The sequence below is a fragment of the Passer domesticus genome, chromosome 4 (assembly GCF_036417665.1).
Source record: "Passer domesticus isolate bPasDom1 chromosome 4, bPasDom1.hap1, whole genome shotgun sequence".
NCBI classification, from domain to species: Eukaryota; Metazoa; Chordata; class Aves; order Passeriformes; family Passeridae; genus Passer; species Passer domesticus.
In genome coordinates this window covers 63888205-63901791 of record NC_087477.1, presented here as the reverse complement: position 1 = coordinate 63901791, position 13587 = coordinate 63888205, and the positions used below count along the sequence as shown (strand labels likewise).

Below are 13587 nucleotides of genomic sequence, written 5' to 3'. Positions count from 1 at the left end.
TGTAGTATGTTTAATAAGCATAAAAAAATCAAAACTTCATATGTTCATTATCTTATTTGGCTGCTCCGCCCTAAAACACAGACAGGTAATATTCAAGGGAAGAAAAGCAAAAATATAATATAAGATGCAAAAATTTGTGAAAATTTGGTTTTTACACCAGTTTCAGGTTTAATGGACTTCAGAGATGTGATATGTTTTGTACCACTACAGGCAAAAGCAATATTCATTCTTTAACTTTGTGAGAGAAAGTAATTGTAAAATAGGATGGATGTGTTTTTCCTCAGGAAAAAAGATTTTATAAACGCTAAATTATCATGCTGGAACTTGAGAGTGGGTGAGGTGCTTTTATCATTATGGACTTTATGTTTCTGTATTCCTTTGATTAACACCTGAATTAAGTGGTCCAACTGTTTCTGGGTTTTGCTTGTAGTTTTATTAACATAAAATTTTAAGGATGATTCTAAAATAGATTTTTGGTTGAACTGAGGCCCACTGTCTGAAGTTGATTTACTACTGAATAAGTCAAGAGTCTCAACCCAGAAGCAGTTAGGAATTGGACTGAGGCCAAAGTACTTGAGAGTTGGCAATCTCATCAACAGAATTGTAGAGATGAAGGGAAACTTTAGAGGTCATTTAGTTCATCCTTTCTCTCCCAAGTATGATTAGCTACGTTTATGTCATCCTGGGAAAAAAAAATTCTAGGCATTTCCCAGATTCTGTAAGCTTCCATTACTACTTCATTCATCCTCAAAGATTTTTATAATTTCTAACATGATTTGTCATTGCTGCAATCAAGACATTACTTCTGGTCTTTTTCACTATGGGCATGCAAAATAGATTGTTTCCACTTTTGGGGTTTTTTTCTTGCCTTTGAGGTACATTAACAGTGCTCTTTTCTACCATATCTGCTTTCTCTTCTCACTAATTCACTTTCATTCAGCTAGCATGAACTTTTTTCAAATATAAACAATCATATAACTGTTTCTATTTTCCTATGACATTGCTTTCTTGGTCTGTTTTATTTTTTATTAGTTTTAATTGTAATGGACCATGTTTCCTCTAACGTCACTCTGGTCTGTCTTGAAACTGCTAGGTATTAGGACTTTGGACTCATCACAGCAGTGAGTCTTGCTGGCTATAGGGATTGCTTAAGAGGAACTATTATTTTCAACCATTTTCAAGTAAAGTATTGAAAATTGTCACTTTCATTCTATATTCTTCATTCTTTATTTCTATATTTCTTTCCTTTGCATTGAAAAATAAATGAGATTTTTAGAATTCATTATTTTATATCATTGTTCTACCTTGTCTCACAATATTAATCATTCCATCAATATACATAAAGCCTTTCTGTACTCTCAAGTATTTCCTTAAGCACTGAAAGGAATTTTAGAATTAGGCGTAATATACATGAAATTATTCTAGTCCGAAAGCAATTAATATATTCATTACTTCAGTGCAGTTGGCATATCTCAAGCAGTGGATTTGTGCTTGACTTTATTCAGTAAGACTGTTTTAGAGATGGCATGCACTATCTCTGCAGTACATGATAATGCCACATTCAGAATGACAGCAGTCCAGGCCTTGGGGCACTAAACGCTTCTTGAGATATGTTCAACTGCTGTTTAACTGTATTTAGCCTAAGGTACAGAGAAAGAAATTGCTGATGCTTTCTAACATGTTTAAGTATTTTTATAGTGTCTTGGCATGTCAGAATATGCCACAGCACAAACTGGGGCGCAGTTCCTGAATTACAGCAATTAAGAGGCAAGAATTTCCACACCAGTACTGTTGTAGCTGTATATCCCTGTAGACTAGCTTTCTTTTTCCACCTTAAACAGTGATTTTCTACAATATGTACTCTCTCAGCTGTTTTCTACATTATTGTTCCCTGATCATGTCGTCAATACTTGTTAGGCTTTAAGAGATCTATTCTGTCCCTGATCACACAGCTAATAAAAGAGTCATGGCTTTTAATATAAAAGCCATATAACATACTCCACTTTAATCATATAATGGTGTTTCACTTGCATTTTGGATGGTCTTCTGAATGCAACATACTTGTTTACAGAATGCAGAAAAAATGGGGCCTATTCAAAGCACAATCTCTTTCTTTACTATATAACTGTTCCTGTTCTTTTTTCTTTTCTCACAGTAGCAGGAACTACTCCACATGCAGTTTTTATAGGTCCTCAATAAATGGAACCATGCAGGGATATTATGGGCCTGTCAATGTGGAAAGCAAAAATCTGCATGTAGTCATTGATTTGTCATAGATACTATTTAGAACTCCTCTGCTAATGCCTCCTCAGATCCTGTGCACTAAGCTGCATGGTTTACAGAAATAGTGTTGCACTGCTATATGGCTACTGTGGTTTTGTACTTCTCCAATAAAAAGATCTACAGCTAGGAATGCTTTCTGCAGATGTTCAAATTATTGTGTCTAGGTATAGTGTCACTATTGATTTGGAAGGTTTTCCATCTCCAGGGACAAATGGAACAAAACTTTTCCTGGCTTAAGTACGTCTTAAGTCTGTTGTTACCATCAGCTTTGAATGTGGTTTACAAAAATGAAAACGTGAAAAGCTCTTTATATTTTTCCCCAGTGTCTGTGCTAGAATCATGTTGTGACTAGATGTGGGTCAATAAAATATATTGTACAAGAATGGTTCTTAAAAATGTGTAGAGTGGAGCTAGAGTGAGCATTCTTGACTATATTTCTGCAATGTGTGTTTAAAATAAAAGCACATAACTTATAACATGAAGAGCCATAGAATGGATAGAGTTGGAAGGGACCTTAAAATCATCTAGTTCCAATCCCAGGTGTACTTGTTGACTACTGAGTTCATAATACTGTTTATATCCTTGATGAAATATATTGACCTCTTTTGAGCAACAATAGGAGGAGAGAAAATAGTGGAAAACTGCTTGGTTGGAATATTTGAGTTAGTTTCTTTGGCATTAAACTGGAGATAGAACATCATCTTTCCCTTGTCCAGCCTGCAGTGGTAGGTGCCTTCCCTTTTGATAAATAACAACCCTCCTAGCCCTAGGGAAACAGTCACCTACAATCAGTAGAAACATTAGCATACATATAAATATTTCCAATCACTTATATTCTTTTGTACAAAGTTTTATGTGAAACATAAAGCATATTTTTGTCTCAGAAATTAGCTGCAAATGTTTAAGGATGTATTGGATGAATAGTTACTAAAGTTTAAAAAAATGCCTAACTTCTATCAGATAAATTTCAAAAGTTTGTGGTGGAAGCTTCTATCAGATATAATGATAAAATAGATTTTAAGGCCCTTTAAATTAATGTTTTCCAATTTTTTCTCAAGCTCAAGTCTGAAAAGTGAAATCTGTTTTAAAAGTATTAAATTTTGAATTCTCCATTTATATGTATGCCTAAATTTTTTTTCTAAATATCTGCATTTTAGGGAGTGGGTTGCCAATGGTTGTGTCAAGTTCTTATCTAGAGATACCATAAGAAGATATGTTCAAAAATAACTAAGAGGATTCCTTCTGATGACATCTTCTGATTGTATTTTTGTGCAGATAAAAGGTTGAATTTGACTAGTCTATACAAACTCTTAGAACCTAATCCCAAATTTACAGATTTCAGTATAACAAGAAATATCACATATCTTTCTCTACTGATTAACATTGTGATAATTTTTTTGGTTAATAAAGGGCATTTTATGCACAAATTTAACTTGGTTTCCAGATATGTAACTGCAGTAGGAATCTGTTGTGCTGCTCCTTGATGATTTGCCCATTCTGCTGACAAATTGTTTGCTGTGTCATATTCCATTAGACTTGTCAGTTCTCAGTGGGGTCACTACTGGAGTATTTAACTTTTAAATAGAGAAGCACTTAAGAAAAGCATTTAGCTTAGAGATAGATATGTTTCAATGCAAATTATACTGGAGGACATGAGTAAATTTATTTTTATTTTCAAATTTGGAGATTGTTCAAAACTCCATGGGCTAGGCAATTTAGAATGTTGCCTATAGAGTCTCTACTCTGCAAAAGAGGGTTGATCTGTTTCAGTGAATGAGCAAAAATGCAGTTACTGTGTAGCTAAAGTGGCATGGCAGTTTATCCAAATTAGAGGTTAAATCACTGTTATCAAGTTCAGTATATAGAAAGCTCCCCATCTTCCCTTAACCCACTAGTTTCAGTATGTCAATCTTTTAAAGAGATGAGAGATTCAAATGCAACAGGTTTCAAACCATGTTAGATTAAATCTGTACTCAGATGCTGATTCAAGCTCTTAGAAAAGATGGAAGAAAGCAATGGAATAGAAGGCTGTAAGATATATCTCTATTTCCTCTCTATCACCTAAACTCCTCATTTGTCTTCCTGATGGTTTCTCCCCTAAACATCACCTAAGTCCTTTGCTATCCCAAATTCCTTTTCTCTATATCTTATAATTTGCTCTATATATTACACAGAAAGATGATTTTTCCTTCTGAATCATTGTTTTGAGTTGCTATCTGCTACTACACCACTGTGCTCTTCTGGGCCTGGACAGATGGACCTTTGAGGGTCTGATTGCCCTGTGGTGGACCTGTTGGGGTATTATTTGGGCTAGTATTGTTCTTCCAGTGTCTCTCTCAGCCCTTCTATGGGTGTGAAGATGAAATTTATCATATAACCTCACAGGGCAACTCAGCAACACACGGACATGGAGGTTTTGCTTCTTAAAACAGCATTATAAGGCTGCATTGCACATTAAGTCCTCATGCTTCCCTATAAGGAGTTCCAGTATTTGTCTGGAAGTGAACAGGAAAAGCACTACAATGCAAAAGGGTGCATTTTCAAGTGCATGATTCAAAGGCCAGCAGCAAGGGGAGGATTTTCATGAACCCATGTATTGCAAATTCAAATTTTTTTTCAGCTAGAAAGACTCCATCAGATATAATGAGATGCTAATTATTTCAATCTGGAAAAAAACCCAAACTCAAAAGAAAACAAAAGAAAATCTTTAAAGACACATATATTCTTATGTTTTAAATAAAGGTCAAACAAACTGCCTTGATCTAATATTATGTCAGAGTAATAATTAAAATACTTGAAGAAAGCATAATGTTTAATGGCCAGGGTTTTTGGGGGTTTTTTTGTATTTTTTTTGAAAAACAATGTTGGTTGAAATAATTTATAGTGTAAGGGAGTTTGCCCTGTTGTAAAAATATGAAAAATTCTGCTAAAAACACAAAGAATATCAGGGCAGCTGAGCAGTTAATTATGCTTCTCATCATTAGGGAGTGTCAGAATAATGCTGATTTATCTGACAGAGGATTTTCCTGTAACTCTCCCCATATTCTGTGTATGTTTGCAGAACACAGTCACCTGAATACTGATAGGCTGATAAGTTTTCATAGAATTGCATTTTTCATTGGGGAAAAAAAAAATTGGGAATTCTGCCTAAGCAAGAAAGCCTTAAAAATAAATTGGGGAAAAAAATATAAAAAGAAAAAAATCACTCAGTTCCCTCCTCCTGGCCTTACACATCTTAGTTACAGGGTTACTCAGTTATCTAGACACCAGGGCTGTTTCCTCATTAAAATCATGGATATTTCATTGAAATATGAAATTTTATACAGTATTCAGAATACATACAGTAAATTCTATTAAATGTTGACACCTGTCAGTAGCAAATAGTAGCAAATACACACTCTTTAAAATACTGCAAAAAATTATTTATTAAATTAATGTTTGAATGCCTGGAAAAAAAATCGGGACAGGATGAAGATAAATCTGACTTTCAAGAGCTTTTGTAATTCTACCAGGATTAAATCCATTTTGAAATGAAATATGCTTTCTCTGCAAGCACCTGCTTTAAAAATTTTAAATTAAAGTGGTTTATTCTTGAAGAGTGAAGGATATTCGGTTGTGGGGTTTATTTTTTTTTGTTTGATTTTTTTTTATCTTCAAGAGTGGTCTTTTGTATCAATTTATAAAAAAATCACAGCTGAAATTGTCATCATTTGAGAAGGTACTCTATCAGTCAAAATCAAAGAAAAATAGGCAAAACAAAAGTAACAGAATGAAGGCTAGGCTGAGCAGGCCTTGGAAGGAGCTTTTATAAGTTTGTATAACACATTTTATTACTAGCAAAAATTACTGTTCACAAGAACTTTGGTATTGTAGTGGGAAGGTAGAAAGATGCCATAGCCCATATGACGTACCTGGTTATGTTTCCATGTTGAAGTTCCTTGCTCCCTTCTAAAATAATTGGTTCTTTTTATAAAACAAACCTAAATATTTCATCAAAAAAATCATATTAAATGAACATCATATCAAACACACTTGAAAAATTTATTTTTTGATTTATGTTCTTTGTCAACTTTGAATATAATGTTCTTCCTTTGTAGGTAGTTTCAGTTATTCCTTTAGACGATAAAGTACACTATAACTGAATAAAAGCAAGGTTTAAGAATCTTACCCATTCCTTAAAATAGTTGAGGTAGTTTTTAAATTCAGTTGCATGCAAATATAAAGATACAAATATTTAATATACCTGCTTTGTAAACAGGGAGGAGTCAATCCTGCGGGCCTTGGAACTTTGCTGGTTTTCAGTGAAAGCTCTTACAAGTAGAGAAAATTTAGACATAGTGAACAGGAACAGGACACCTTCCAACACAGCTAGTCACATATAAAATGTTTCTCTTTAGGCAGCACTCAGATTCATCCCATGCCCTACCATGCACATATACACACAGAACAGCTTTATTTGTACTGTTGATAAAGTTTATAACCCATAGCAGAGGTTTTGTATGCTTCTGCAATTACTGATTGTACAACTTACGTAACATATTGTGGACTAACAGCTCAAGTGTCCAATCCTCAGAAATACAAGCAGGGGTTACATTATATGAAAATTCAATCCCTTTGTCAATAACGGATCTGCTCATTTCCAGGGCATTAAGTATGTTTGTAAGTATTTGCAGGGTTTAAGATCCTTCCACATAAATTCAGAGTAGTCTTTACAAAAGAATTCAAGGAAAGGTATTTTTAATAATTTCTAGAAAATTGGCAGTATGGAATTAAGTGCTTCTTTGACTCTTTCAGACATCAAAATTAATTCAGTACATAATGCCAAATGCTTCTGGAATTGATTTACAGGCACAGGAAAAGGATTAATAACCCTTTTTTTCCCAATTATTAAGGTTGAGAATAACTGTACAGATCTGCTTGTTGCCTCTGGGCACATGCAATTGAAAAAATTATTACTGAGGAACTTACTGCCACATTCCTACCAAGATCTTTAAAAATACCTTTTGTGAATGCAAGGATTCTCAGTTTCAGTGGAAGTCACTGTAATATTAATTTGTAAAGACAACTCTCTTTTATTTTCAGATTCACGGCCTCTACCAGATGTAGCCCTAACAGGGAAGTGCACCCGAGAATGTGATGAATATGGCCACTCAGACTCCTGCTGGATGCCAGTCCGCACTTCTCCGGAGAGAAAGCAGAAGAGCCAGCCAAAACTCTCCACTTTCATGCCTGTTGATGAACGGGGCAGTCAGGAAAAGCTGGCCAATGGAGAAGCCTCCCTCATGGGTGACCGCAACAGAAACCTCCTTAACAAAAAGTTGACCTCATCCTATGAGACCTTCAGCGCAGCTAGTTTCAGCAAAAATGAAGAAGGCAACCCAGAGGATATCCCCCTTACACAGACAGGGGAATACAAGCCATCTCCTGTCAATACTCTAACTAGAAGAGAAGTTTACCTGTAGGCTAAAAAGCAGCAACAAAGTTCTTTCATAATATAAGAAAGAAATGGGGCAAAAGTCTTAAAATCACAACAATTTTAAGAAAAAATGTGAAACAATATCGAGGGGGCCACCAAAGAGACAAAAGATCTGCCTGCCACTTCTGCCTCCATAGCAGGCATGTAATTATGCTGTCTGCCTGACTATACTGTACAATGTAGAAAACATTGCTGTTACTTGCATGTCTAATTCCCCCTCGCTGATTTTTATTTTCCTAGATCTATGGTTGCAAATTCCTCCCATAGTAGCAAGCTTGATTAAAAAGAACACGACACACTGTTGTTTCCCCTCTGCAGAAGCATGAATTAAGCCACTCATTTTGTTTGTTTGTCATCTGGCTTGTTAAGGATAACAGGTCAGGGAAAATGTATTCAAAACATACCATCTGAATATTGCTGATCCCCATCAGGGACTATCCTTCAGAAACCATAAAGATATAGGATAAATATAAAGGAATAATCATTAATAGGCACTTTGTGAAGACCACAGCTTTAATATTCTCACCTCTCATCTGAGGCTGGAAGCAACAGAAATACATTCAGCCTGAGACTGCAGTCAAAAACATGGCATACTTTCCCGTGATTCATGGACTCTGGTTCTGTTTTATCCATTGAAAAAACCTGTCTTGCTGTGTCTCTTTCTCTTTCTCTCTTGTTCTCTGTAATGATTATTTCAATGTAAACACGATTACTAACACTTATACCATAGGATAGCAATGATAAACTTTTGAAATAATTATTTTGGGCAAGACTAACATTTAGCTGGGAAGATTGTAATAACAAAAAGGCCAAAGATCACACAATGGATCAGGGGAACTGCTAAGTATTGGGGCTTGACTCAGAAAATAAATGTATTCACAAAAAAACACATGTACTCATAACAAAGTTTCAGTTACATTCTATGCAGCAGCACAGTTCACAAGCCCAGATGACAAATTTTTTTTCCAGTGTGGTTCAGTTGAATGCCCAAAGGAACTGATGCTTTTTTTGTAATGACATGATACATTGCAGCACATGCTGCATATGATATGCTGCATATGCTAGTTCCAGGGAATTTTTAAGATCAAAATTAAAAACTAATAGTAGAAGAGAAAGCCATGTTAGTGGGAATGCTTGATGAGAGGGAAAAATGTGGACAATGGGATAATGCAGTTACAAGAGGACATTACAACTCAGATATAAAAGCTTCTGTTCAGATTGCAAGGCATGGTTGCTAAGTCTGGTCATCAGTGTTGCAGCTTATCAACTGCTTCAATTATGTCAAAGATGATGATAATGAAAGCTTTCTTGAAACCAAGTGCATTAAAACCAAGAAAAGTGCAATACTAAATGATATCAAGACTCAGAACATTTAGCATTAGTACAAAATGGTCTGATAAACAGTGGTATGATACCTAGAAGGTCAAGAGGAGTTAAAAAGAGTCCAAGTTATGATGTGCAAGAGCTGTAACAATTATCATGGTGATTGCTTCTTGAAAGAAGAGGAAATGAAACAGGGTTTTGTGCAATAAAAGCAACAAAACATGCAGAACATCAACCAATTGCTTTGTAGTTGATGCTGTATTAATAATCACAGACTGAGCTCAGACATTCAGACAAATGTGACAATCAAACAACACAGCAAGGACAGCTCAAGGATGGAGAAAGCATTCAGATTCCTGGCTGTTGAAATGGTGTGAAGGCATGGCTAGATGGCTCTCTAGTAACTGTAGTCATAATGTAGCTTTGGGTAGTTTCTTGCTTTGAAGAATTGCATAAAAATAACCTTAAACAGCCTAAGGTAGAGGTTGGAAAATCAAAACAACTCATCACATTTATCTTTTGAATTCACTTCTCCATATTATGGGTTGTGCCATTATTGGCCTTTTCATTCTCCTCTCTAAAGTTTACTTTCTTCAAGTAACATTAGTTTAGTGTGTATAGTAGTTATGATGAATGGGCACATTTTAGAAAGAAAATATTAAAATCAAAGATTATTAACGATTGAACATTTTTATGTTTAATTATTTAAGTAATACGGGGAGATGCAAGCTAGTACTTTGTTATGAGACTGCGTATAGCAGTTACTGCTTTGTATAATCTGTAAGTATCTGTTTAAAAATGCTTCTAAAAATGCTTATGTAATGTAAACACATTTTTCTTGCACGTTTCAAAAGAATACACGATTGCATAACACAAATGTTCAACAGAACTTCCTTTAATAGGATTTTATTTAATATTACACACAAGAAAATAAATTAGGTAGCTGGGTTCCATATATTCTTAGACACTTTTTCTACAAGGCTAATAATACAGGTCATAATAGACCTTCAGATTAAATGGATCAGCAGTCACTTACCAATTTTTGCACCACATAAGACAGTCATGAAATAATTTTCTTGTGTGCATCTCCTTAGATCTAAAATGCGTGAAAAAAATTTTTAAAAATTCTATCTACTGTAAGTATTCACAGTAATTCTTGTGGAACTAGCCACTATTAATATGCTGATTACTCTTCTGACCTGGCATGACATACAAATATATTTTGTGTTTGTATTTTTCCTCTTTATTTGAAATAGGTTAAATCTGGTGCCACTCCATAAATAGAGTGCTTTTGTATAAAAAATAAACAAATAAAGCTATAAAAATAATTAGGGTGAATGCAAAATATGCAACTGTGCCTTTTATACCTATTATTATGGTAAAGTGGTAGTTGGGTTTGGACACTGAGGGGTAAGGGGCTATTCCCAACTTTTTTGAACCTGTATATTTACCTGTGTTTATTTTCTGAGAAATTATAAATAATATATTTAAAAACAAGCCTTTTGCCAAACTCAGTTAATGGACCAGTCTTAAGCATTATTAACACAAGGCTGTGGTTTAAGTAGGTCTTGAGGATTTTTTTAATTACTATTTGTGTGGGTTTGGGGTTGTTTTAATTTGTTTTTACTTCTGCTGCCTGGAAAAGTATGATCAGTCTATATGATAGTTATTTAGCAAGGTGTCACCAGTTCATGTTGCCAGGAAAATTGACAACTTTTTTAATAGCTTTTAGCCTTCATCACATTTTATTTGTACAGTATAGAAATCATCTTTTTCTTTCCTTCCATGGGAAACTCAAATGAGCTTTGCATGTATTTTACATTAGGGCACCTTTATAGATTGATGCGTTAATATATAACTTTATATGTATTAGAAAGTTCAATAGCTTTGGTCTAAAATCTAAGGCTTATTCCAGATCTCAGACCCACTATGTTTATTGAATATGGTTTCTGACTGGCCTGCTGCCTGAGTTTCAGGAGAAAAAGTTAAACATTATTTTTATGTGGGGGAAAAACTTAAATGGGATTGAAATGATTGGCTGAAAGGCTACCCTAGAAGTTGTCAAGCAGAGAAATCATGAATATGGATAAAGATCTTGCCAGAAATCCAGCCGTCACCAAATACTTGTAAGGAAGTTGAACAACGAAATGTTTTTCTTTCTGTTTGATTGGTGATAAATACACAGAGTTTCCTTAAGAAAGAAGCAGATGAAAAAGCAATAGAAATGAAAGCCCATCTGTTAAGTTGTATTACTGACTGAAAGAGTGTAAGCACTAGGAAGAAGACAATATTCACCAGCTACCTGGGGTATGCTTTCAGACAACTTTTCCTAAATTTTAAAGCACTTGCATTCAGTGTGGTACGATCTGTTTGTAATAATAATCATTGACTGTTGTTCTGCAACTTGGATGTTGATAGTGAAGCAGAGAACAATTTATCATTGTTTATTATGAGTCACTATGCACGCAACTATGCTAAACATGGCAAAATGTATTAAACGCTAGTCCACCTCTATTTATGAAATATTTACATAATTTAATTTGCTTTTGTACAGTTTTATGTAAATAAATTGCTTGTCATTTTTGTCTCTGCAAATTAAAATATAACATGTTCAACTGGTTGCCCATTTGCCAGTTTACTTTTTTGGACAGTCTATTCCAATTTTACAAGATTAAATCACATGCTAGTTTCAATATTTAATGGTATTTTGAATAACAAAGATGACACTGCCTTAGTTATTGGCCACAGATTCAGCTGCAGAGGTAGTTGAGGTTTTACCTGTCTTCAGAGTGAAATTTGATATAGGCAAGGCTACTGTCACCCAGGACAGCACACAGCTATTTTCACAGCAGAGAGTACTTGTAACCTGAACAGTTGTTTCTGATTACTCTTTAAAAGGGCTTATTTTTAAAATGTGTTCAAAACCTTCCTATTAGGTGGAATAACAAGCCTTTAGTAAAAGTCCATGTATTTCCACTACAGAATGGCAATTTTCTTAGAACAACAAAGTTGCTATTGTTTCCAAGTTTAGAACTATTAACACATCCGAAAATGTCAGTAGAGCATCTACACTGAGAAAAACAACAAAACAACACAATTAATGCAGAATTTCAGGGGGGAAAAGAAGAAACAAGAGCCTCCAGTTCTCTCTGGCTGTGAATCAAATTATCCATCTCCGCATAACTAGAATGAATCAAGAATGAATCCTCATCAAGAAGAAACATCTAAGAAGAAAGAGTTTATTCCTTAGCTGTCTAGATCACACACAGCTTTTTTTTTTTTTTGTCTTTTTTTTGCTTGTTTGTTTTAAAAGGGCAGGTTCCAAAACAGCCATTAAATTAGGATTTGCATCAGTTATAAAATGTGAAAAAAGTGTTTGTGGGGAGAGGGTTCGAACATCAAAACTCCTTTCATCACTCTGTGTTATGCAAAATACAAAATTACCACAGAGACCTTGGAAACCATTGAATACAATTTCCCAGTAAACATCACAGAAAGAACCATTGATATCCTTTTACCTTAGTTACAAAAATTAGGCTTTAGTTTTTGTGAATACGAACTGGCCATAACTTCTTAAAAAATAAACTTTACATTGCAAATTTCTCCCTCTGAATGTGCTTTAAGTTAACATTTTCTAGTCTGCTCTAATGAATGTTTCAAAGAAGATTCTTCCACAAGCAGAGGTCTGAATCTGCAAGCCTATGGAGAAAGTTTAGTTCACTACCTGACCCTATATCTCTCACACTGCACTTGAAAATGCTACCCCTCCACCTCTTTCAGCAGTAACAGTATTTTAATGAGTAACTTCAATCAAGCTTGAATTTATTTTATACTGGTTGTAGCATGCAAGGCATGACCTTATGTTTGTTTGTCTTTTATCTGCGTTTTCTTGTTTACCCACTGCATCCAGGAAGGTGATTACAGGAAGATAAAATAAATTTCCTGAGACACTAAGAGTGGTAAGAGAGGATGATATAAACTAGCAAAAGCAAACAATTTATGCTCCCCTTTCACCCTGGCTCCAGTTCTCCCTCCTGCGTTGCAGTAAATTGTAAATCTTATGCAGAGACTGAAATTAATAAATGTGACCTGGGCAGAAATAATTTCTTGTCTTTATTGAGCCTCCTGAGGGGAGTGTATAGAAGATGCTTAATAGTTCATAAATATGCAAATTATCTAGCCTTTGCTGAAAAGGAAAGCACTGCTAGCGTTAGATGGCTGTGTTCTTTAGTAAAATCATAGGATTCTAGTCAGGCAGTTCATATAGCTCTTTCTTCTGAAGAAAGTACATCTGGTTTAAAGACTGAGATGCACTTATCAAGAAAGTGAGGAGTGGGGGAGGCGGGCACGAAGTGCAAAATACATATTCTGTACTTGTGTGGAATAGCCTCTTGAAAAAAAAAGGGGCTAAGAACAGCAAAGAGGTATAATGTAATTGGTAGAGAACTTATAGAAAGATATTCCTTTAGGACTTTCAGACTGATTTAAGGATTGAAAATAGGGAG

At 34.8% G+C, this 13587-nt stretch overlaps 1 protein-coding gene across 8 annotated transcripts in view; it reads left to right on the top strand.

Annotated features, from left to right (window-relative positions):
- PCDH7 (protocadherin 7) overlaps positions 1-11702 on the top strand; it is a 261100-nt gene extending 249398 nt beyond the window's left edge. For 6 of the 8 annotated variants that reach the window (XM_064418445.1, XM_064418443.1, XM_064418442.1 and 3 more), the window contains one exon: positions 7366-11702. In XM_064418445.1, coding sequence (XP_064274515.1) covers positions 7366-7745 — 380 coding nt within the window. In that variant the 3' untranslated portion in view covers positions 7746-11702. The remainder of the gene's footprint in view (positions 1-7365) is intronic. The other 2 variants (XM_064418447.1, XM_064418446.1) reach the window with 2 other exon arrangements.
- Positions 11703-13587: the final 1885 nt, after the last annotated feature.